Raw genomic sequence first — 25,659 nt, forward strand, 5'->3', positions numbered from 1 at the left:
AGAAGCAGGTGGGCTCGCACCCAGTGCCCAGGCTCACACCCAGGGCTGGCTCGACACGGCTGTGGGAGGGAACCAGTTTGGCCTCTGCAAGTCACCTCCGTGAGCCTCCCTGCGTCCACACTCGGGTGCTTCTCCTCAGGCCCAGGCCTGTGGGAGGAGGCCGTTCAGCTCACCAACGCCCCTCTCTGGGTGCATCCTGTCCCCGTGCTGAGAGAACCCCAGGGCACCAGGCAGCATGGCCCTCCAAGGCCTTGGCACTCTGTGCCCTGCTCCCTGTGGCCACCTGCCACCTCTCTCAGATGTCACCAGTAGCCGAGACCTAACCTAGCTCTGTCCCATTCAGTCTCGGCCATTCGGCGACTCTCGACTAGAGGAAAGAGCATGCTTCCTCTTGCCGTCTTGTCCACCATGGACACAGACTCATCCTCAGCATTTTTAACTGAGCTTGGCTGAGACGGCGGCAGAAGAGAGCCTCCTGTCAGATGCCCCTATTTGTTTCCTCTGTGTGGTTTGTGTGCCCATCACCCACATTGAAACCAGAAGCACGTGGCCATGGTGAAATGCTGCCGCGCCCCAGGTCCTGTGCGAGGGACGGGGCTGAGGACATGGTTGGAGGGAGGCAGATCGGGGCGCCGGCCGGTGCTTCCTGAGGACTTGCTCTAAAAATGCCGATTCTGGGCTGGAGGAGTCCCTTAGTGGTAGAGCGCTTGCCTGGCATGTGTGAGGCCCTGGATCCAACGCCCAGTACCACAAAAGGAAAAAAAAAAAAAGCGTCTTTCAGATCGCAGGCACGTTTGACGTGGTTCGTAACAGGTTCATCAAGAGCTGGGGCGATTGAGCCTGGTGGGTGGGAGGGAGGCGGGTGGCCGGGTGTGTGCAGGGCAGCCGGAGGGCCAGAGCAGGCTGTGTGGTCCACCAGGCGGGGCAGGGGCTGACGGAGCGGCTGAGGGAGGGCCCCTCCTACAGGGTGTGCAAACCAAGGCAAACTCGGGGCTGCTTGGCTGGGAGGGTGCGGTTCAGGGGTGTGTGGCAGAGGCTGCCGTCTGGCTGCACACTCTTCTCCAGGGGCGTGTGGCTTCCGTGAGTGTCTGCTCTACACCCAGGCTGCTCCAGACTCAGAGATGGGTCACTCGCTTACAGCCCTGTGGCCAGCTGAGGCAGGTCCTGCCAGACCCCGAGGCTTTCTGGATTCTTCTCTGGGCAGAGGCAAGGGACTCCCTGGAAGCATGTTGCTTTGTTTGTAGGATTTACACCAAGATCTCTCTGGAAGTCCTGTGTTCCTTAGGCCACGGCTGCTTAGAAAACCTGCTGAGGACAGCTGCCGGTCCCTGCTGCTGAGAAACCACCAAATGTTATTTTTAAAATGATCTTAAAATACTTAGCCTCAGACACTCAGCGTGTGAATGTGGCTCCCTCCTCCCGGTCCCTGGCTCCCTGTTCCCAATCTGCTGCTTCACTCTGTCTCCCCTGCTGTCCAGAGCCCAGCTGGGGACAGATTGAAGATTCCCAGGGCCTGAGGTTTCTCAGTGATGGCCACTCTGGGAAGGGTGTGAGCATCCAAACAGTCCTTTGGGAAGCGGCCGGCAGGGGAGTCTCCCTCGAGGAGACTCTGCTGCAGCTCCCCCAGGGCCACTTGGTCAGGCTGCACGAGTGTTGGAAAGCCCAGAGAAGGCCGGGAGGCCACAGGCTGCTAAAAGAGGTGTCCTCACACTGGCCTGGAACTGGGGCTTGACTCGGGCCTCCACGCAAGCCTGGCTTTCTCTGCCAGTGTGCCCGAGTGAGGATCCCGCCTCCTGTTAGGCAGGCCTCGGCTTTAGAGTGTGGTCTTCCTGGTGGGCTCTCCCTGTCCACGTGGCCTTGAACAGGAGCAGGAGGCTTGGCCTTGTCAGCCTCACTGCTCTTTGCTGCTGTATTCGAGTTGCACGTGACAAGTAGCGGCTCCTGGGCACTGGCCTCCTGGGCTGCCCTGGGTTCAAGAATCTGGCCTGGGGATCCTGAATCCAGACGGACTCCATGTTTTCCAAAGGAGGAAATTCCAAGGCTGGGGAGGGTCCAAGATGGGGCACCTGATGACCTCCTCTTCTGCTGACAGCCGGGGCAGTGTGACCTGCGCAGTCTGCTGTGGCTGCCTCTCTGGCTCCTTCTTGATAGTGGGTGGCAGCCCCAGGCCCAGTGTGTCTTGGGCTGCTTAGGTCAGCTTTTTCCCTGTGACTAAAAGGACCCAACCAGAGCAAAGAGGAGGAAAAGTTTATTTAGGCTCACAGTTTCAGGGGTCTTAGTCCCTAGAAGATGGGCCCTGATCCTTGGGGCTCAAGGTGAGGCAGGACATCGTGGCCGAAGAGTGTGTGGAGGGAAGCTGCTCACATAATGTCAGCAAGCGGCGAGACTCCGCTCTCCAAATATGTACCCAAGCCACACCCCTATTCCCACTCCTCCAGCGGCACCCCACCACGTCAGTGACCTCAGGGATCAATCCGCTGACTGGGGTAAGACTCTCACAGCTCCATCATGTCCCCTCTGAACCTTCTTTCATTGCCTCACACATGAGCTTTTGGGGGACACCTCGTATTCAAGCCGTAACACAGGCAAACGGTCACTCTCTATTTCTGCTGTTACCTTCTAGGTGTGACAGGCTTGTTCCCCATTTCTGGTAATGACGGGAAGTTTCCTATTTAGGAAAAGAAGCAGGTTCATCAGCAATTAACACCCTGGGCTGGTCAGCCTGCCCTCACCATGACGGACGGACACCTGGAGAACTGACTCATGGGAGAGAGGTCCGGGCTTGCGGCTTTAGAGGCCCAGTCCGTGAGCAGTGGGTCCCCTTGCTTAGGGCTTGTGGTGGCACGTGGGGACGAGAGCACACTGCACAACACAGCCGCTGCCTCCTGGGGGAGGCCAGAGCGGAGGGGAAGGGGCTGGGATCCAGTGTCCCCGCGAGGGCTGACTTCCCCCAGCAGGCCCACCTCCTGAAGGCTCCCCACCTCCATCAGTTCCAAGCTGGGACCCAGCCTTCAGCACGTGGGCCAGGGGACAGTAGGGATCCAGACCCCAGCAAAAGCCTCGTAGCATATGCTATTAGAGGGTGATTCTGCCCATGTCCAAAGATGTCCCGGAATGATCACACTGGGTTTCTTGAGCTGTTTGGTCACCCCAAATGACAGAGGGATGACCCCTCCAAACAGACCTGCACCCAGGGGAGGGAGCACTCCCACACGGGGCTGCCGGCCCATTAGACAAGCAGAGGCAGCCTTGAGGGTGGCACGCTGGGCCCAGGAGCTGCCCATTAGACAGGTGGATGCAGGCTTGAGGGTGGCACGCTGTGACCAAGGCCACAAAGCAGGAGAGGCCAGCCTCTCCAGGAGATGGCATCCCAGGCTCTGCACAGAGCTGTGCCTAGGAGACCCTCCCGGCAGGAAGCCCATGTCCCCCAGGCCCTCTTCCACTCCTCCCAGTGAGCGGGGGTGGGCGGGCAAGCTCCCCTAGGTACTCTCCCCTGGTCAGTGTGCTCTGTCCCCTCTCTTTGAAAGAGTTTCCCAGACCAGTAGGTGCTCCTGGTCCCAAGCCCCCAGGGATGAGCCCGGAGGTGACGAGGACTTTCTCGAAGGCTCCCCCCTGTGGCAGTGAGCCCAGCAGGCCTGCTGTGTGCCTGGCACTGGGATCCAGGACCAGGAGCCTGGTCCTTAGGCTCTGGGAGGGTGTGGCGCAGGGGGGCGGGAGGCCACAGTGTAAATGTCAGAGAGGAGGGTGACACACAGCCAGCCACAGGTCTGAGAAATGAACCCTTTGTGGCCTGAACCAGGCTGGGCTGGGCCCTGGGGCTTCCTCCCAGCTCCCCTCGCCCTGCCATCATCCTGAGGAGCCTGGGGGTCAGCAGCCCTTCGGCTGAGGGACATTGTTCAGGGGCTGCTGTGGCTGGAATCCCAGGCCTCCCAGTTGGGTGCTGGGGATGGCTTCTTCCCCACTCCTCTTCCTGCCTGCACCCCCTGAGCCTGGCCCACGTGCTGTGTGTCACATTATCCCTTAAACCTGTCTAGAGGCAGGTTCCCGAGATAATGACAGATGGTTGTCGGCCGGGTCCCCTGGGAGGGTTCTGTGCGCCCGCCTGCAGGAGGTAGCCGGGCCTCTCATGTTGAAGCGGAGCGACATCACAGCTTCTCCAGGTTCTTTCGTTGCCATAAATAGATCTGAGGAATACCAGGCTCGTCCAGGGAGGAGCACAGAGCTTCATCTTGAATGGCAACAGAAAAAAAGAAAAAAGAAAAGAAAAGAAAGAAAGAAAGAAAAAAAGAATCTTGTAATTTCATTAATAGTTTTACTTACAGTGACTATTAAAAAGGAGCAATGGGTGAAATTAAAATTCAATCGGTTATGAGAAATGGAGGGTAAATAATATTTTCAGAGGATGGCTGGGGCGGAAAAGCCTACCGAGACCCACCTATTAAAATACACATTATCCCTTAAACAGATTTGATGTAAAAATGCAATTTTCCACAGATTGGTAACGTTCATACATTTATTTTCTGCTGATTGATTTTGATTTATGGGGTCCTTTCCAGCTTAGTTCTCAACTCTTTTTTTAAACATTGGTCTTGTGCCTGTGAAGGCGTCTCGCTGTTGGAGGGCGGCTGTGTTCTCTGCGCTGAGCCCAGTGGGACCCCAGCGTTTCCGCGTGAGCCTGGGGAGGGGCGAGCTGCGGCCCCCAGGAACCCCCTTCCCCCTTCCCCCTTCCCCCTGGGGCCGGCTCTCTGAGGGGCAACTGGACAGTGAGAGTGTCCCACGGTTAGAGTCAGGCTGGCCCAGTGGGACCCCAGCCCTGCGGGTCCCTGCTCGTCACCTCTGACAGCTGAGCCTCGGTCCTCATCTATGAAGTGGGTGAGTGCTGGCGCCTGATTTTGGAGCTGCCATGACAAAGTCCAACTCACCAAGAGGCTTAAACAACTGAAATCAGTGGAGGGTGTGGTCCCTCCAGGGTGCAGAGGGAGACCTGTTCAGGTGGCTCCTGGCTTCCGGGGGCTTCTGGCACGTCGTCTTCCCGAGGTGGCGCTGCCGGCGTGGGATTCAGGGGCGAGTCCAGGCTGCTCTCATCCCAAGATCCCGAACTTTGCAAAGTTCCTTGTTCTAAATGTCACATCATGGGATCAGGGCTGGCATGTTTTTGGACAACCACTGCATTCAGGGTCTGTGGGACTCAGAGAAGGCGCCAACCCTGATGGGGGAGTCCCAGAAGTCTTCCCATACGGGGTGCTTATGGCGAGTCCCTGTGGGAAGGGACAGAGGAACCAGACGGGTCTGGTGGAAAGAGCAGGGGATGATGCTAGGGAGGCCCGGGTGCCAGGCGAGCCGTCTGTCAAGGAGGCCGCGTCTGCACCTTCAGCTCACTCCTGTGCTGAGGAGGCAGGGATGGGAGGCCAGCCAGGTGAAGGCCCAGATGCCTCTGCGGCTCGCTGGAGCCACCTGGAGCTTGCCCTTCTGCGCTCCTTGGGGGCTGCTCCTGCCAGCCCTGCTGGTGTGGTGCTCTGAGGCCTTCTGGATCAGTCCTGGCTGGTGGAGCTTTTGGTTGGACAGGGGCTCTCAGAGGAGAGGTGATGTGTGGTGCACTCTTCCTGCAGGTGAACCCTAGGCTGTCCATGTGCAAAGTGACAGAGGCCTCGCAGCACCTCAATCTCCCAGGGGGAACGCAGTGGCCAGGGGCAGGCGGCATCTGCCTGTGGAGCGCAGTCCCAGCCCTACACAGCTTTCAGGCAGGACGCATGAAGGCCATGCAGAACGTCCAGGGATGGGGTCTCCTCCAGGCAGTGCGTACCTGCCGTCCAGCACTGGGGCCAGGAGCCTGGTGTGCCAGGGGACAGACCTCAAGCCACTGGCAGGGCTGTAGCTGGCACTCTGCAATGGCCTGCCCTCTCTGTGCTGGTTGGTCCACACCCTTCTGTGTGTCCTCCAGGAGGGAGAAGGATGGTGCCCGAGGCCCCTGCAGACACCCCACCCTGTGTGGCCAGCACTGTCCCAGGCTCGCCCTGTTGCTTGGCAGCAGCTCTGAAACAGGGCCTTCGTAGCACGATGTGACCAGACGCCAGCTGCCTGGGCTGGAGGCAGCCAGGTGGCTTCCTGGAGCAGGCAGCACTCAGTTCACCACCCAAGGGCTCTGCGCTACCAGGGAAGGAGGACGGGCCGCAGGTGGCCGTGCATGCATGGCAGGAGGTGGCTGAGAGGTATGGATTAACCTGTGAGATAAATGACACACGGATTGTCTCACTATACACACAAGTCTCGGAACTGATGATTAGACAGCCATTCCACCTGTCACTAAACAAGTTGTACCCAGACTAGTGTTTGCTAGAGAGAGCGCAGAGCAAGCAGAAGCACCCAGCCCAGCCCAGGCGCTTAGCAGCCCTACGCGGTAGCCTGATCCCAACCCTCATCCTTTGCACACTTACCCCAAACTCATGAATCTTCCCATAGCTCTGAGGACAGGAACACTCAGCTGGTCCCCCACAGAGCCAGGGTTCCAGCAAGACCCCAGAGCCGAGGGGCCTCGAGGCGGGGCCTGATGCTGCAGAGGGAGGAGGACTGCCAGGGAGGGGCCCAGGTGTCCGGCTCAGCAGCTGCAGAGGACTCCTGGAGGGAACAGCCCTGCTCACGATGGCTTTGACAAGGACACTCTTGGACCACTTGGGGGTGGGAAGCTAGCAGAGGCCCCTGGGACCTTGGGAGAGCTAAGGCAGGCCCTGCGCAGGGGGACAGAGGTGATGGTGCTCCTGGCTTGGAGGCAAGATGGAGCTGCCCTGGGGGTCTGGGGCAGGAAGGGGAGCTGGCCAAGGCCTCCTCCCTCAGTGAGCAGGCACCTCCCCTGGCCTTCTGAGCCTCAGTGGATTCCCTGGCCCCATCCTCAGTGGTCTTTAGTGGAGAGAACCAAGATCCCTGAACCAAGATCTCCTTGGCAGATGAATGCAGAATCAATTTCTCCTAAATGGCATTGATTTCTCTGTAGAGGTGGAATCTCTGTGGCATGGAGGCCCCAGGCCTGGCTGCCTTCCTGGAGGGTGGGTATGTGCTGCTGCCACCAGGGTTGAGGTAGGGGACCAGCACTGTGGGGCAGTGGGAAGGCTCTCTGGCTTCCCGGGCTGGGGGAGTGCCCCAGATTGCTGTTCTAGAAAGGGCCGTGGGCTTGGCCTCAGGCGGACATGGTCTGACCTAGCTCAGCTGCCCTTGAGTGGCCAAGGGGAGGCCTCTGCAGGAAGGGAGTTGGGCTACAGCCTCACAGCCAGCCCAAAAGACCCTACTGTGTTCGGATCAGAGTTCTCACATGGCCTGGGATGGGGGGAAAGGAAACACATTTATTGAGCACCTGCTGAATGCTTTCATTTGGTTGTAGTCTTCCCCTGTCAAAACCCCCCTCCCCCGAGGAAGGAAAGCATCTTTCTCTTGTCCCGAGGCCACTGGGGAAAGAACACAGCCAAGGGAGGATGGGGGTCAGCCTGCCCACGGGAGGGCCAACCCGGGAGTGGCTCAGGTGCCTGAAGCGCACACAGGTGCTCGCCCCTGCACACTCACACACCCAGAGCAGAGGTGGAGAGCAAGCAGGTGGTGTGTGGGGTCTGCTCTGCGTGGCTCTGTACCCCCCCCCCCCCCAAGCAGAAGAGTTTCGTGACTCCAGGGGACAGAGAGCAACCCAGGACCTATGAGACAAATGCCCTGCGGCTCCTCTTGGTGGACAGTCAACCAACAGAAAGGTGGTCCTTTGGTGGTTTGGGTCAGTCAAGAAAAGCTACCTGTGTTCAGACCTGCTCCTGCGAGGAAGAGGGGACTCTGAAGGAGGCGGACCTTCTGTTTTATTTTTAAAATCTCTTTGGAATAGGCGATGCAGCCTGTGCTTCAAAATGTTACAGATATCAACAGTCCCTAGTGTCACCCCTCCCCACGGTGCCACGTGGGAATGGTTCCAGTCCCCGCCTGGGTCTTCTACACGCCTCCAAGCAGGGTGAGGGGAGGTCCCGCACCCACCCGGACCCCGTCTTCTAGGCAGGGCTGCAGCTCGCCGTTCAGTTGCTCCCCAGCGGCCTGGCCCGTCCTGCACAGCACGGGAGGGTCCTCGGCACTGGCCCGGCCTCCCGCTGGGTGTGCTCCCCTGTGGTGCCGGGTGGCCACCTTCAGGCTCCAGCGATCGCCAACAGTGCTGCTGGGTGTTAGGTTTAGACATGAGTGTCCCCAGGCCACCTGTGTGGGGCAATGCAGGAGTGGGCCCCGGTGGAGGGGGAGGCTGTGGGGGTCATTTGTGGAGGTCTCTGAAGAGGCTGCTTGGTGGTCTGTCTGGCTCCCACTCACCCTGCACTGTTCAGAGGCCTTCATCCATATCAGGGTAGAGTGGTGGGTGGTCCCAAGGGTGACGCTGTGGGTGACTTTGAGAACAGCTCTACTGGGGTGTGGCCTTGCTGATGAGGCATCTTGGATCTGGCCAGGTCCTACAGGATCTGCTCAACAGAAGGGGATGCTGAGGTTCAGAGACGCCGGGGACCGTGGTGCCCCCACAAGGTGCCTTTAAGACTTGGGGCAGGCTGCGCCCTCCCCCCACGGTCAGCTGACAAACTGCAGCCACACGGTGCCCTGCTGACTGAGGCCACCAGGCTGGGCCCTGCAGTTGGAATGGCAGCGCTGACTCACCTGGGAGGGAGGGAGGGTGTCCCATGACCCTCCCTTCCCAGGCCACCCCCTGGGGTGACACCCCCTGCCTCGTGGGGCAGGGGTGTTTGTGTGGCAGAGGAGCTGTCACATCCCATCTGGGGCAAACCGTGGGCCTCATTGAGCTTAATCAGGCCGAGTCTAATTCCCTGTGTCCTGGAGGGAGCCCCCTTGGGGCCGGTGGCTCCAGGGCTCACACTTCCCGAAGGAGACCTCTCGCTCCCACTTGGCCGTGAGTGCTGGGACAATCTGTTTCCACCCGCTGAGTCAGGGTGGCCTCCCGCAGTCCCTGATCACTGTCCCTCGGCTGGGGTGGCAGGGATTCCTTGAGTGGCCTTCTCTGAGGGGTGGCCCTCTTCACTGAGGTGCCAGTGGAGCAGGGAGTTTCTTGGCCCCTGGGTACATGAGAGAACCACGGCTAGAGGAACAGGGCGCTTGCCCAGGTCCTGTGAGGGGCAGTGGCTAGCAGAACAGGCCTGGGCTTCGGGAGCCTCAGGGCCTCTCCTGCTGGTCCCCAGGAAGAGCCGCTGGCCTCTCTGTGGATCTGGTGTTTTTGGAATAGGATGGCAGGTGCGGTGGCTGGGTCAGGACTCCACGGAGGCAGGCGCGTGCCCAGTGTGCGCATGTGACGTGCAGCTTAGTGCAGGAGGCATCCCGACAGTGCACGTGGGTTTCCTGTGGGGTCCCCTGCTGTGGTGCGCCGTGTTTTTCTACACATGCCCACACCCTTGCCCGTGCCTTTCCGAGCCTCTTTGAGCACATGTGCAGAGGCGTGTCATGGTCCTGGGGACGGAGGAGCCTGTGGGCTCAGGAAGCTGGTGCCTTTCTGCCCAAGGGCGCGGTGCCTGGCTGGCTGAGACCGCGGCTGGCCTGTTGAACCCCCGCCCCGTTGCCGCAGCCTCTCCCGCCCTGCCTTCTTTCTTGGCCTCCCTTTCCCTTCCTGTGCTCGATGGTGGATGAGTTTTGCCTGTTCCCATCCCAGCCCAGGAGCACCCCTCTCTGTTCCTCAGTTCACGTGTCAGTGCAGCGAGGCGGTTACGCAGCCGCTTCCCTGGGTGTGGTGGTGCAAGCCAGCAGTCCCCACCCCTCGGGAGTCTGAGGCAGGAGGATCCCTTGAGCCCAGGAGTCCAAGGCCAGCCTGGGCAATGCAGTGAGGCTCTGTCTCCACAAAAGCAAAACTTCCACAGCTGCCTGCAGCGCTGTGGGTGGTCCCATCTGGGATGATGGGATTTCCCACTAGTTCTAGAATCACACTCCACACCTGGGCAAGTGGACAGGTGGGACAGGGAGGGAAAGGCCTCACCAGGGTCGGTCTTGGCTTTTCTAAGTCAGTTTGCAGCTGATTACTTCACTCAGCAATGACCCATCTGGCTCCCTCACCCTATGGCTGACCAGTGCCTGGACCGGCTTTGGAGACAGTGGTGCTGGAGACCATGCAGCCCCTCCCTCCTGGAGTGCCCAGCCTGGGTGGTCAGGGAAGGCTTCCAGGAGGAGGTGGCTTTCAGAGAGAGCAGCAGGCAGGCAGAGCAGTGTGGGAGGAGTGTCCAGCTCACATGCAGAGGCCCTGGGGCTACAGTCCTGCCAGTGAGCTCCTCGGTGGTGATGCTGTAGCAGCCTTCACCATGGGGTCTCTTGTGTCCATGTCACATGGACTCACGCCCATGGCATGCTGAGCTGGCACAAGGAGTCACCCAGCACCCATGGGCAGATTTCCTGCATGAGGACAAACCCTTGCATTGCCACCCCTGGGGCCAGGAGGACTGGAAATTAGTCGAAATGTGAGGGTGACAATAAGGAATGCACCGTCCTCCCCCCTTGGCGGCAGAGGCCTCGTTCCCTTCTCTCTTTTAGTTGAGCCTGGGTGTCTGGGCATGAGGAGCTCCCGAGGGCGGCACCTGGGCCACTCCTCTCACATTCCTGATTCCCTGCCCCCAGCTCAACACGCCCAGAGCTCTGGGCCCACCCGAGGCAGGAGGCAGTCCTGGGGGAGTTGGCGTCCAAGGCAGGGAGTGGAGGCCCAGAAGGGTCACAATGTGGAGGCTTTGACCCCACGAGAAGTGCCTCCTGCAAACAGGGTCCGGGCCTGGCCGAGAGGCGCCTGCCTGAGGTCCAGCAGCTTGGGCGGCCAGCTCTGCGCCGCGGGGTGTGGTTTTGACAGATCATTGCAGCTCTGTCTGGTTTGGTTTCTTCATCTGTAAAACAGGACAAGAGCCATCCAGGGGCCCCCTGGCAGTGGGAAGGGGTGAGTGAGAGGACCTGGGTGCTGGCCCTGGCACATCAGGACCATGCCGACACCAGGGGTAACCAAGCGTGCCACACCCCCCTCGAGGCAGCCCCAGAGAGCAGTCCTGTTTCCCAGTGTGGGGCATGGACAGCGTGTCCTCTTGATGGCAAAAGGGTGCCCTGGGCATGGAGGCGGGAGCTGGGGCCTTCCCGGGGCCCTGCCTCTGCCTGGCATCATCGCCCTCGTCCTCTCTTGGGGAAAAGCTGCTTTGGTGTCTCTGCTAGTGGCTCCCATGCTTCAGCCCTGGGGACACTGCACAAGACCAGGTCTCCACCCTGGGAGGACAGACCCTGTGAGCTATGCAGGTGGGGAAGTGGAGTGGGGCCATGTGGGGTGCTGTCCCAGGGGGTCGTCTGGGACACTTCCCAAGGCCATGTGGCTACAGTGAACCAAGAAATAGGGGTGGTCGTCAGGAAGAGGGTCCCAGATGAGGAAGAGCCCCGGCGAAGGCTGGGCCCGCTGGAGTGGAGGCTGGGGGTGGGCAGGAGTGGAGTCCCCAGCAAGGCCAGCCCACGCAGGCAGGAGCTCCCGGAATCGAGCCCAGCCTCCAAACCAGGCAGCCTCCAAAACCAGGCAGCCTTCAAACCAAGCAGCCTCCAAAACCAGGCAGCCTCCAAAACCAGGCAGCCTCCAAACCAGGCAGCCCGTGCGGGGCCTGAGTGCCAGTCCGGGGCCAGCTCCCACCCGCGAGGCGTGCCCAGAGCTCTGGGCCCGGCTGTGACGGGGATGAGGTTGGAGCGATGATTTCATCCTGGATGGGACTGGATGAAACAGACTTTGAGGTTCCTTCCAGCTGTCACGCTCCGGCTCCACAAAAACCCCTCTGGGGACAGCGAGACCATATAAAATATAAATCAATAGGTTAAAAATACGCTTGTCTCCTGCCCGTCCGGGCCCTGTCACTCAGTGCCGCCTCCGTCTTCAGAGGCTCCGGCTCTGACTCGGGCAGGCTGCGAGCTGGCAGAGGAAGTGGCTTTGTTCCCGAGCCAGGCAGGGACAGCGGCTGTCGACAAGGCCTCCCTGTCTTCTTCTTTTAATCATCCTGCCTCAGACGCACGCTGTCCCGTCTCGGTTGACATCCCTCCTCTAATCACCAGGGAAAGAAAGAGAGCCGTCCACAGGCTCCTGGCCGCGGCGGCAACGCCCCGCAGGCCGAGCTCCCCAAAGCTCAGCCCTCGGGGAGCAGCCAGGGTGCTGGCCACGGCCGGCCTGGCGACCCCAAAGTAACCAGGCTAGCAGGCACGCCGGGGACCTGGGGGTGTCCCGTTGAGCCTCCCGGGGTTCCCATGGCAACGGGAGTGTTAGGAACCACTAACGCGGACTGGCAGCAGAGAGATGAAATGGGACGGACTGAGAACACTGTGGCCGCTGAAGTAATTGGGGATCAATCTCCTTTCCCACAGGGGCTGACGGATCCCCATTTGCTCTCTCTCTCTCTTTTTTGTTGTTTCATGCACCCGTTTTTAAGAGCATTTTGAATGTTCTTAAACACATTTATTTTCATTTTCTAAATGGCTGCATTAGCTTTGTTACGAGGGCCCCAAGAGTGTGTTGAATAGTTTAACAACAAAATAAAGTGTGTGTGTGTGTGTGTGTGTGTGCACGTGTGCGGTCAATGATTTATGGACCCCCTCTGGCTGTCTCAGCCATCTTGCCCACCGTCCCCCCACTGTCATTAGCTCTGACAGCAGCCACCACTCTGGAAAAAGTAATGACAGCACGGCCCGCAGGGGCCTGCTCCTGTCTGGGGCGGCGGGCTCGCAGCTGCTCCCGCTGGCTTGGGGATTCTCCGTGGCGCTGGTGGAGAGGCCCTGTCTTCAGAAGCCTTGCCAAGTGTGCCCAGTGCGCCCAGGGGACCGCCACCGCGGCTGTTCCTTTGGTCGCAGTTTGAGATCGTGCAAGGCTGGGTTTGGATGATTCCTGCCAAGTGGTGACAGGTAAAAAGATCTCACAGGATCGGAGTGTCCCCAGAGTAGTTCTGAGCAGCAGAAGTCATGGGAACAAGCCCGCATCTGCATGCTCTGGCGCGAGGGCTCTAGAGCAGCTGTATTTGAGACCCCAGAGCCCAGGGGGAGGTCCCTGAATCCCTCTTTGAGAACTGCCACCAGCTCATGCCCACCTTTTCCTGTTAACTCCACAGGTGATCTTGATCCTGACGAAGTACTACCATGCAGACATGGGGAAGGTTCTGGAAAGTTCTCTGTGGCGGTAAGTCAGCCTGATGGTGGGCCTTTCTGTCCTGCGCTGTACCTGTGTGGCGACTCTGGGGTCTCGACTGAGGACTGAGGCTTTAGCGCCTTCCTGCCGTGGAGGCCTGGGGCTCTCTGCCTGGACAGTGCACTCAGGAGAGGCTGAAAAGGATTGGCAGTTTAGCCGGAGGGCGCGTGCGGCTGGGTGCAGGTCAGAGCTGCCCCTCCCCTCCCCTCCCCTCCCCTCCCCTCCCCTCCCCTCCCCTCCCCTCCCCTCCCCTCTCCTCTCTGTTATCCTCCCCTTTTGTTTCCTCCCCAGGAGCAGGGTGTGTTGTGAATTCAGGTCAGTGCGCATTTTCCCTGTGCCGCTGGACATCCCATGGCTCCTGCAGGCTCCACAGGGAGCCTGTCCTTCCCTTTCTTCTGGGCTTAGCTTGGTAGATACACGACCCACCCGCAAAGCGGGACATCTCTTTATGTGTGACATGTGAACGTGGCCGGAGGACACTGGCCACCCTTTGGTGTCTGCAGAGAGGGGAGTGAGGAGGAGCTTTGGGGAGACTGTTCAGCTTGCCCCCATCCGCCCTGTTTATGTCCCTTGCAGGGTGCCAGCCCTCCTGGGCGGTGGGTGCAGACTTTTCCCCAAGAGGACTCGCCGGTCCTCCACCAGCCGGTCCTCCACCAGCCGGTCCTCCACCAGCCGTTCTTGGGCGTGGAGCCCTGCGGCTCCCACCGTGCGTTTCGCAAGTGATAATTAACTCCTTGTTGTCGGTTCATCTTTCTCCTTGGCCCGCCCCTGCTGGTCAGGACTGGGGTCTGTGGGAGGCAGCAAGGGGCTGAATCATTCTGCCTTTGGTTTGCTTTTGGCAGGAGGACTTGGGGCCCCACTCCGCGGGTCCTCGTGGTGGGATTTCTGTGTCGCTTTGGGAAGTCATTGCTGTGGCGCCTGGACTTGGGACCTTGGCTGTGTCTCCTTGAGCCAGCTGGCCTGGCCACCGTGGGCTCAGGCAGCCGCTCCCCTGGCTCCCCAGTGCGTTTCCCAGCCGGCTCCCAGCTGCGTACTCGTCCCTGGCTCCTGGGCCTGTTCTTCCAATTCCATCACTACTGCCAGAAAACGGGGTCAGGCACGGGGCCGCATTCCTCCAGGAGGACGTGTTTCCTGACGCCCCCGCGCGGCCCCGCCTGGCGGGGAGCTGGCTCTCGCAGCCTCCTCGCTGGCCGTCCATTGTTTCCGGATGAGAGCAGAAACCACTCAGGCATTGAGTCCCAGCGGAGTCCCTTGGGCTTCCCTTTGGGGTTTACGCAGAGGGTTGGCTGAGGAGCCATGGCTCCTCGGGGCTGGCAGACCCCTGCAGGGTGTGGCCTTGCTGCTGGGCAGATGGTGTGCAGATGGGGGGATCCCCTGGCTCCATGGTGGATGAGATGGATGGACACAGTTCAGTCTCCTCCTCCAAGCAAGAGGGCTCAGTTCCGTCAACTGCCTGTCAGTCAAGACCTGAAAGGCCCTGGTAACCCCTCCCCTGGGACAGCTCCCTAGAGATTTCCAGAGTGTGGGTTCCTCGGCCCCCCCCCACTGCGTATCTCTAATGGTGTTGGGGTGGTGAACGGCTGGTCCTTCCTGCTGCCATCTGCACTGTGCGGACCATCTTGCTGCAGGTCCTGGTGGGGTGTGGGGACTGAGCCTGGCTGGCCCTGGGGCCCGGGGCCCAGGACTCCTTGCTGACGGGCCCAGGCAGGGTTCTTCAGGAGCAGGTGGGGGAGCCCCACTCTGAAGCCCCACTCAGAGCTGCCCCAAGGGGGTGGGAGGTGCTCGTCCTGTAGGATGGGGTGGGGGGCCCTGGAGGGGCTGTGGGACAGGAGGAGGTGCCCGCCCACGTGTCCAGAGCGGCACGGTCTCCATTTAGCCTTTCCCCAGAGCAAATCAACAGAGTCTGACTTTGCTTGTTCCTCTCATCACCGTCTCGAGGCCCAGACGGCTCCTCGACTTTATTAAACATGCATGTGGAGCGTGAGTCGTCTCAGGAAAGCCTGCGTCGTGGCTGCAATCACTCTCTTTGTTTATGTCCTCTCGTTATGCTGATGCTCTCACGCAGATGTAGGCCCACACTGAAGGGCTGTGTTGGCTTCCATCTCCAGTTTTCCACGCTGTCACGTGGCTGTCACCCTCTCAGCTGCACGCTGGCCCCGGAGCGGGTCCTCCAGCTTTGCCTTCCCCGAGTCAAGGCTGTCATGAAAACCTTAGGCACATAGTTCTCCTTTCCCTCCGGTTCCCTGGGATGGACCTGGCAGAGGCAGGGCGCAGAGCGGTGGGTTCTTTAAGGGGACGCACGTGGCCGCCAGGCAGGCCCCCACTCCTGGGCAGCAGCGGCTCCCAGCTTCCTAGGACGGCAGGGCTGTGGTTATTCCAATCTGCTCCCCGTGCCTCCTAGTGGGGCGAGCTGCTTCCCCTGCCTGAGTGCTGGCCTCATTTTCTCCCCTGGGAATCATCTGCTCCCATCCTGCCATCTGTCCACGGTGGGACTCGGTGGGGAGCCCCTTGGACCTTCCCTGGGAGCTGCCTGCCTCTGTCGGCCTCTGAGGCCCAGGAGGATGCGGTTTGCGGGCTGTGTCTGGGGAGCACATATTAAATGGGGTTATTAAAGACCTACTTACCGAATGCACACCCAGCCTCCCAAGAATCCTCCTGGGTAATTCCAATAAATACATTTTTAATGACAGGTATGGTATTTACATTCTAGAAATGGCTCTCTGAAATCTATGCCAAATACATTTTTAATTGTCCTGCATCTAATGGGCCCGTGCCAGTCGGCTCTCCCTCCCGCCCTGATGATCCGTGATCTGCACCGTCTCCTTGTGGTGGGGTTCTCTGCTCCACCTCCAGGCCCTGGGAACCAGGCTGGGGGGGAGGAATGGGCTCCCCAGGGTCGAGGCCGCCTGGCCGCCCTCCTCCTGGGGCTAATGACCAAGCTCTTCTCCCTCCAGCCAGGATTGCGTTTGAGTCCATCCTGACTTTGTCCTCCCAGCTGTCTGGGAGCAGTGGCCAGTGTCACAATTGACCACAGCTGGGGGTGGGGCTAAAACAGCAGAAATGTGTCCTCCGTCTGTCCTGGGGGTCAGAGTCCAAGTTAAGGTGTCTCAGGGCAGCACTTCCTCTGAAGGCGGGAGGCAGGACCCAGCTCCTGGTGGCTGTTGGAGGACCCTGTGGCCACCACTCAATCCCTGCCTGGGTCTTCACGTGGCTGTCCCTGTGTATCTCTCCTTTGAGCTTCTTCTAAGGAAACTGGGATGGTCCAGCTAGGTGGTCCAGGATGAGGTCATCTTGAGAACCTTACCTCAGTCACATCTGCCAAGACCCCTTTTCCAATGAAAATCATGGTTCAGGGGGACATCTCTTCTGATGCTACCATTCAGTCCACCACATAGTCTATCACTAAGCCCTGGTGATGCCTTCTGATAGAATTCCCTAAGTGGCCCCATCTCGGTGCCCACCCCCCGGCCACCCTCCCTTTCCACCTCTGCAGCTGCAGCTGGCTCACAGGGACCCTCCCAGCCCCCGCCCGCTGCCTTGTCCTCCCTCCTCTCACCACACGCCCTCCTCCTGCTTGCTCTTCCTGGCTGGCTGGCTCCTGGCGCCCGCACCTGCCCATCCCAGCCCTCCCGCAACCCTGCCCATCCCAGCCCTCCCGCAACCCTGCCCATCCCAGCCCTCCCGCAACCCTGCCCCAGGGGAAGGAAGCAGCGGGCGGAGCAGGGGCTGCTGTGGAGTGGGGAGACCCCGAGTGCTCAGAGTCCCCGTGACATTGTGTGCACTCCATGACACAGCGAGTGTCACTTCAGGGCCCCCTTGCCAGGCCAGGGGGTCGCCGTGATAAACGAGGGACCCACAGACGGGAGGGCTTCCTGGGACTCTGGACTCTGGGTTTTAAAGTGGGACTAGTCCTAGGGATGAACTGTCCCCCTGAGACCGAGCGGAAGAGCAGCCCTGGGCTGGCCCTCACGGGCCTCCACGCCCCGGCTCCTTTTCACTATTGTCCCCGACCGGTTTTAGATGTCATCTTCTCCGTTGCCCCACTGGATGGCACTTGGCACATCTGCCAGGGGGCTCTGTGTGCATAGAGAAGTGGGACCCTTCTCCCCTCGGGACCTGCGTTTGTCCCTGGCTGAATGCCTGGTCTGAGGAGAGGGCGGCCGCTCTCACAGGGGGTCTTGGTGATGCAGGTCCTGACTCCGGGGTCTGGAAGGGGCCTGAGAGCCGCATTCTTAATGAGTTCCAGGAGACCCCGATGTTCCAGGGCCACAGAGAAGCAGGCCTGGTGGTTCTGGGGTCACCCTGGAGCCTGGGCCCTGCTTGCAGCCTCTGGCTGAACCTGGGCCGGGCCGAGCTCCATCCTCACAGAGGCCCCTGTGGGCTGGGGGCCTGGAGCCGGTGGCCTCTGGTGTGGCTCCTTGTTCTCACTGTGTCAGCTCCTCGGATCCCGCCCACCTGTGTGGGATCTCTCCTGTCCCTAGAAGGAAACACAAGAATAGATTCAGGTAAAGTCCAACACTGTCCTCAGTCCCCACTCCCTCCTAGAAATCATCTCTGCCTTAAAATGGGTGCCCATCATTCCCCCTTGGGTTTTGCCTCTTACAAAACAAAATTAAAGTACAAACTGATGCGTGAACCTCAATCTGTGTGGACTGAGCCGCCGCATGAACACGCCTGTCTGCACCCATCCTTCCTGTTCAGCTTGTCTTAACCTCCTGCTTTTGGAGTTTGATTCACAGCCCTGACTTGGTTTTGGTGATTGCCCCTGAAGCACATGGGGGCAGACGTTGTGGGCGCCCCCTGGAGGAGCTTTGGGCACTCTCACTCCCTGGGGATCTTGCTGTTCCACTCAGGGCTGCAGCGGGCCCCGGTGCCACGTCTCCAGAGGATGCCCGACAGGGAGGTCTCAGCTTCCTCTCCTCTTGCCAGCAGGCTTGGGCTGCTCCATGAGTTTGTTCTGGGACCCGTGTTACTGGAGCAGGACAAGGCCACCAGGACACATTCTCTTCATATGTGACACAGTTCAAGAGCTGAGCCCAACCAGGAGGGCTCTTTCTGGGGCTGCTGTGCCTGCTGGAATTCCAGTGGCCACAGCAGGTCCCCTGGAGCCTGCATCTGCAAGGTGGGGGAGGGGAGGGGCTGTTTCTGAATGAGGCAGGGACACAGGTGGGACACGGGTGCCATCTGCACTGCTCCAGGAAAGACGCTTTGTGGCCAGATTTGATAGGTGTCCCTAGTTTGGAGAAAGGTCCCCAGACCTCTCTGCAGTGGGACTTGTCGCAGTCTGTCACCCTTCAGCCACAGCACCTCCCAGAAAGGGCAAGTGGCACTCCCCATCTCACCTCCTTCCATGATCTCTAATTTTATTGTATTTTATTAAATCTTATTTCATTTTAAAATTTTTCATTTTGTTTGGTTTGTGTTTGGCTTAATTTTTATTTTATGTTACTTATCCATTTTAATACTTAAGTATTACTTTATTTGTGTTCTCCGGCCTGTCCTGGGATTGGGTTCCAGGGCACACTTTGGGAACTGTTTCTGAGCACCTGTGTTCCAGGAGGGCTGGCACCTGAGGTTTTCAGGTGGCTCCTGTTGGCTGTGTTACTCTGAGGTCAGATTTGCTTCTGTCTTTCTGTGGTGTCCCCCCCCCCCCCAGCAGACCTGGGCTCAGCCTGCGTTCCCTGGAGCCACACTGCGCCGAGTGAGCTACGCAGAGCCGCGAGCAGGGCACTCTGCCTGCCCACAGGCTGCCCCAGGGGTCCGCTCATTTCCTGGTGGTGCTGGTGTCAGGCTCCAGGCTTGGTGAGCTGATGGGGCTTGTGGGTAGATGCAGGTGAGCATCCAAAGCCACGGCCTCTGATGGGAAGGTGACAGGAATACCAGCCTTGCCCTGGTGGCCCGCAGAGGGGCTTCGAGAGCAGCCGCCGCACACTGTAAGGCAGGGGATGGGCGCCCAGTCGCCGGTCCAGGTCTCCACACGGACAGACCTTGGTTTGATCACGACTCTGTTTCCCCTGGTCTTGGTGACAACCGGGGCCTCCTGTCAAAATGCTAACTGTGCAGACCTGGACGCGGACTGCACGTGCCACGGGGTGGCTTCAGACAAGCTCCCCAAACACTGGGCGCTTAGCAGGTGCCAGGGACCCGCTGTGGGCTCCTCTGCGGCGGCTGCTCTGCGCTCCTGGCCGTGTTTCTAGGTGTCCGCCCTCTCGTCACCATGGAGACTGAGTCTGATCTCAACAAGACTCAGAGCAGATAGAGATCAGAGGGGCCCCGCCTCAGAAGCTTGCAGGTTCGCATTTGTCAATAAATAATTCGGTGCAGATCAACAGCGTGATGAGCTTGGTAATGAGGTCTGGTGTGAAGCACCCGGGACAGGTGACTGAGAGGTCACGGCAGCTTGAGGACAGCCCCGTGTCCCGGTCCCTCATGGCCTTTCTCTGCCTCAACTTCAGTACCTGCCTTCCTCAGGTCCTGCCTTTGACCCTGGGGCCTCTCCGCCATCGGCCTCTCCTTGGTTCTTCCCACCGTCTCCTCCCGTCCCTCTGATCAGCCACCAGGAGCTTTCCTTCCTCCTCCGGTCCTCCCTTCCTTCTGTATCCGATTCTCCCTGGGCCAGGCCGAGCTCCATCCACAAAAAGGGCCCTGTGTGCTGGGGGCCTGGAGCAGGTGGCCCTCTGGTGTGGCTCCTCTCCTTCCCTCCCACCCACCATCCATCATCTGTCCATCATCCATCTGTCCATCCACCATCCATCCACCCACCCATCACCTGTCCATCATCCATCCGTCTGTCCACATTCCATCCATCCATCCATCCATCTACCCATCCATTCACCCACCCATCACCTGTCCATCATCCATCCACCCACCCATCATCTGTCCATCATCCATCCATCCATCCATCCACCATCCATCTACCCACCCATCACCTGTCCATCATCTATCCATCCATCCATCCACCCATCATCTGTCCATCATCCATCCATCCATCCATCCATCCACCATCCATCCATCCACCCATCACCTGTCCATCATCTATCCATCCATCCATCCACCCATCACCTGTCCATCATCTATTCATCCATCCATCCACCCATCACCTGTCCATCATCCATCCACCCACCCATCACCTGTCCATCATCCATCCATCTGTCCATCATCCATCCATCCATCCACCCATCCAACCACCCCCCATCACCTGTCCATCATCCATCCATCTATCCATTCAGGCTCTGACATCCAAGACTCAGGAGTTGAGTGGTGAGGACAGATGAGGAAACAGCCCTTAATAATGTCTTGTCACCCACACCATCATGAGGCTGAGAGAACCAGGGACACATGTCTGTCCCCTCTCTGCCAGAGTTGAGAAGGGCGGCCAGGAAGCTTCCTGAGCAGCTCTCCCTAGCCAGGGCCTCCCTTGCTGCTGCATCCAAGGTGGTCTTCTGGGTCTGATCCCCAGCCTCCCTAGCGCTCATCCTGCTAAGCCCTGTCAAATCTACGCAGCAGGTGCCAAAAATCTTCTCTAACCCCAGACTGCACTCTAGAAGTGCCGCAGTTGGCCTGGGAGGGCGGGGGGCAGGCTGCCCTTCCCTGCTCTGGTTAGGACTGCATTTGACCTCTGCTGCGGAACCTGCCTCTGAAGACCTGGGGGCCCTGCCCCCGGAAGAAGGATTCTTTAAGACGGAGCGTTGGGACAGTTTGCTGGGAATCTGGCTTCTCTCCCTGCCTGGAGGACAGCCCAGATCGCGGGCTGGCCCACACATGCTGGGCCCCTGGCCGGCTCCCTGGCCCACGTGCTCATCTAGGATGATTCTGAGAAGTGGGCGACGGGCGGTGGGAGGGTGGCTGTGGACGGAGGCTGACTCTCCTCTGGAGTTGTCACATTACCGGTCACCTGTCCCTGCTGGGCCAGGGACCTCCCTCAGCCTCTGTTCACCTTCCAGTTTCCCCATATCCATTCCTGAGGGTTAGACCTCTCCTCTGGGACCCCCAGGGCCTTGGTGACAACCTCCTGCATGTCCCCTCCATCGGAGGCATCGCTGCTTCTTTAGATGTGTTCTTCCTGTCCCTGAGCGTGACAGAGCTCTGCACTGACAGGGGTGTGGGGCTGGCTGAGCTGAAGGCCATCCTCAAAGCGCCACCGTGGATCTGGGTGCGAGGCTTCCCGTTCCTCCTAAGCGGTCCCTGAGTACACCACAAGCCCCTGTGAAGAGGTTCTTGATGTGGGGGTTGGCAAATTCCTCTCTAGAAAATTCTCCCTCAGAAAATATTTTCCTTTTAAATACTTAGATTTGTGGTCACCCTAGGAATTTTGGAAGCTATAAAAGAGATGAGGCATAAAAGCAAGGCCTGTGTTAACCCCAACTCATGAGATTAAAACTATTAATATCTGAGATGAACATTCTCACTAGTCTTTTTAAGATGCAAATTTATACGTGTTTTATCAATTTTGAATCCCAACAGAATTATGTATTAAACATTTTCTTATGTGCCGACATATTTTCACAACTGCTATTTTTAATGGCTGCATGATATGCCTCCGTCTGAAGGAGGTATTATTTATTTAACCAAGTCCTCGTTTTCAGACATCTGAGTCATTTTCAATTTTCACTAATGTGAAGATGTAGAAGGAATTCCTGGCGAGTGTCTTTGTGTGTGCGTTACTCCCTTGGCTCTGATTATTTTCCTAGGATGAATTCCTGAGGGTGGGCTCTCTCTCCTGCATATTGGATTTCAGGGCATTCGGATTCCAATGTGTGCTTGAGTGTGTGGAGGTTTGTCTCTGAGGCTGTTATTGATGTTCCTGGGGAACGGAGAAATTACAGGGCCATTTAGGCAAGAAGAAAGAAGATAAATGTGAGACCTGCCTCCCTTCCTCGGGTGGGTTTATCTTCTGCTAAAAAAAAACTTGAAGAGGAGAGACAAGGATACATTTGTTGTTCTATAAATCTCATTAATGGCCGCAGGTCTCTGACCCTGAACACCCCAAGGCCCAGCCATTTGCAGCTGCTTTCCAGGGTCCTGCAAAGTGCCAGGGACTGCTGGAGCCATCAAGACTCAGGATGAAGAGAACCTAGGAGCCGTGCTCCTGTGTCCCCAGAAAACGGAATCCAAGATGGCACCCACATTGTGTGTGGTGCCGTGGGGAAGCAGGAGGGAGCTGGGGGTCAGTGGCACAGAGGCTGGGGGTTGCCCATGTTTGGGGGGCCCCAGAGCCAGGCTGACTCACAGGGTGACTGGTTTTCTAATGCTTGTAATAAATCACCCACAACTCCAGGCTCCAAGTGACGCCCTGCATGATCTACACTCTGGAGGTCAGAAGTCCAGCTGGCTCTCACAGGGCTAAGATCACGATGTCAACAGGCCTGCATTCCTTTCCTGAGCTCTGGGCCATCTCTTTCCTTCCCCTTTCCAGCTTCTGAGGCTGCAGTGTAGCTGCTGCCTCCCTTGGCTCATGATCCTCCCTCTGTCCTCAGAGCAGCCCTGGCCCAACCTCTGACCCTTCTTTGCTGTGCATCTCATGCTTGGACCAGAGCCAAAAAGGCTCACCCTTTTAGAGGACCCCGCACAGTCCAGGCGATCTCCCATCCCAAAGTCCTGAACCGGGTCACATCTGCAACGTCAGAGAACATACACGCAGGCTCCAACGTTAGGATGTGGACTTGTTGTGGGGACATTATGGAGTTGTGCATAGAAGCATGAAAGCTCCAGAGATGACAGCAGGAGGTTGTGTCAAGTGAAAGACTGACCAGGGGACAAAGATGAACACACTGGGTGATAGCATTTGGAGTGGGCAGTGAGGGCTTAGGCATGTGGCAGAGTGTAAGTGGCCTTTGAGAAGATGCCGGGGCCCCAGAGCCTCACCACTCACCCTTCCAGACGCCGTGAATGCCGAGGCCTCTACCTTGTGCTCCCCAGAGGGGCCGGGCTGGGACAGCATCCCGCGTGTTATATTCTCCACCATTTATATCCTGCACACTCGTGCACACATGCAAACCCACGTGCACATGGACTTCCGTCTGTGGTCTGCAGACTGAAATCTGCTGCCCCGTGCATCGGAGTCACACTCTGCCCTGCAGATTTATTGCATTTTAAAAGAAGTCCCCGAGCGGGGAATGTATGAGAAAACGGACTTTGTTTTCTATTATGTAATAAAGCTCGCTTGAGTGTGCTTTGAAGGATGAGCCATAAACCAGTTTGCAGGCGCCCACCCTCCAAGATGGAGCAGCAGCCGGGTAGCATCAGAGGTGGGTGCTGGCTCTGGGTGCCTCAGTGCTATCCATCATCTGGAGCTGGGAACAGCCCCTGGGTGCCTGGGCCCTGCTTTCCAAGCTACAAAGCGGGAGCTGACAGGACTGTGTGGTGCCTGGGGGTGAGGTTTCCCCAGCCATCTTTACTATGCTGCAAATGTTACTTATTTATTTATTTTTGGTTTGGGGATAAAAGCTAATAATTCTCATTATTACTTGGGAGAACTTTGGCACCCTGATTCCAGATGTCCCAGCTCTGCTACTTATGAGTGACCTTGGGCAATTGCTTGCTGTGTCTAAGCTTGTGTGCCCCGCTCTGGTGGCCTGCTGAGAGGGCGTCAGCTGCCAAGTTCTCAGTGATTGTGGGACTCACTCTTCCTGGGTGTGGCCCTTAACCTCCATTCCACTCTCAATCCTACTGGCCCCATCTCTCCCTGTGGTCACTGCCCTAAACCAGACACAGCTCATGGAGGGTCCAGAGAGGTGGCTTGCCTTTTCCCCTCCCCTGGGTGTGGTCAGGAGGGGACTTCGGTGCCTAAGGCATCGTCAGTGGCTAGCTTGGGGGACACAGGAATGTGGAGAGGAGGGTTAGAAGGACCTGGAGGAAGCTGAGCCTCGTGGCTGGTTTTGTAGTCAGGTACTTATGAAGCACAGGTACCAATGGCTCTGCTGGCTCAAGTGCCATTGGCGGGGAGCTCTTCCCATCAAAAACATGGGCACCCCGCTTTCCCTCCTTTCCTCTGAGTGCTTAGCACTCTCCAGGGGCACCCAGGCTCTGGAGTGTTGAATGACCTATGTGGCCTCTGCCTTGGTGACTGACACACTTGCAGGGAGGCAGGCAAGTGGCCAGGGAAGCCCTGGAGCAGCACGGCTTCCCTCATGGAGGGTGTGCCATGGGGGGCAGCAGGGTGGGCCCAGGGTGAGCCCAGGGTGAGCCTGGCGAAGCTGGCAGAAGTGGATCCTACCAAGACTGCAGGATGAACTCAAGGCAGCCAGCAGGCGGAGCGCACAGCAGTTAAAAAACCTGAGGCAGTTGGGATACTGAGTGGAGGTGGGGCATGGCGGAGGCAGAACTGTGTTGGTCCCAGAGCTCTTGGTCCCCACGTCATGAAGAACCTTATAAAAATGGCATTGTGTCTTACAAAGCCTAGCTTAGAAATTAGGGAGCTGGAAGTGGTGCCCTCTGCAGGAGAAATCGTACAAGGAGCAGCCATGGGGATGTATCAGCTAGCTTCTGTTGCATAACAAACGACTCCCAAAACTGGTGGCTGAAGACAATAACCATTCAGTTAGCTCATGGTTCTGAAGATGGACAGTATGGGTTGGGCTCAGCTGGGTGGCTCTTCTGTTCTTATGGGCTCATTCACATGTCTGGCCAGCAGTCATTATCTCTCTGCTTCTAGGCTTGGTTGGCGGCTGCTTGAGGGAGCAGGGTTAATTGGCAATGTGTCTGTTACCCTCCAGCAGGTTAGCCTGGGTTTATGCACATGGCACCTGGGCAGAGACTCGAGAAGCGCAGAGTGCACAGGCCTCAAGGCCCAGGCTCAGGACTTACTTAACATCACTGTTAAATGTTTCATGGACCACAGCAAGGCTCAGAGCAGCCTGTGTTCCACTTATGAGTGACCTTGGGCAATTGGCCTTGGTGGGAGGATCACTGCCTAGGATGAAGGTACGAGGAAGGGACTAACTGGCTGTTTCTGCCCATTGGGGCATGGTCTGGAGCAGGGTAGGTCTGGGGAGGTGTGACACTGTCTCCCAGCTTCCAAGCAATGTCCTGGGGGGTCAGGAGGCAGGCAGTGCTGTGGGGTCCAGAGGGCAGAGGGAGGATCTGGGAATCTGTCCAGAGAAGGTCTTTCTACCAAGAGGAGGTCCCTCGTGGGCCTGGCTGGCCATGGACACTGGAGCTGCCAGCAGCCTTGTTGGAAAGAGGGTCAGGGATCCAGGTGCTAGGGACTGGGTGGCCTCTGAGACCATGCAGAGGACCCTGTATTGAATCTGGCCCATGCCTTGGGTGCCCTTGCCTGACTCCTGGGGTTTCCCTTTACAGAGAGCTCTCCTGGCCTCTGGCTCCCTGGTTGAGGCAGGTTTCCAAGCTTTTGCAGTGAAGAGCCCCTGCTCAGGAGTGTGTGGATCTCTTTCTGAGGAAGCTGGTTGAGCTTTTCTCTAGTCATTGGCTTTCTGAGTCCACCTTCTTCTGAGTGTCCCCTGAATTTCACATTGGCAAGTCCT

The 25,659-nt window shown here is 58.4% G+C and overlaps 1 protein-coding gene across 2 annotated transcripts in view; it reads left to right on the top strand.

Annotated features, from left to right (window-relative positions):
* Sorcs2 (sortilin related VPS10 domain containing receptor 2) overlaps positions 1–25,659 on the top strand; it is a 403,770-nt gene that overhangs the window by 183,619 nt on the left and 194,492 nt on the right. For both annotated transcript variants that reach the window (XM_046423462.2, XM_046423461.2), the window contains exon 2: positions 13,101–13,168. In XM_046423462.2, coding sequence (XP_046279418.1) covers positions 13,137–13,168 — 32 coding nt within the window. In that variant the 5' untranslated portion in view covers positions 13,101–13,136. The remainder of the gene's footprint in view (positions 1–13,100; positions 13,169–25,659) is intronic.

The sequence above is a fragment of the Marmota monax genome, unplaced genomic scaffold (assembly GCF_021218885.2).
Source record: "Marmota monax isolate L192 unplaced genomic scaffold, Marmota_monax_Labrador192_F-V1.1 WCK01_AAM20220418_F8-fsc00009, whole genome shotgun sequence".
In the NCBI taxonomy this organism is placed as follows: domain Eukaryota; kingdom Metazoa; phylum Chordata; class Mammalia; order Rodentia; family Sciuridae; genus Marmota; species Marmota monax.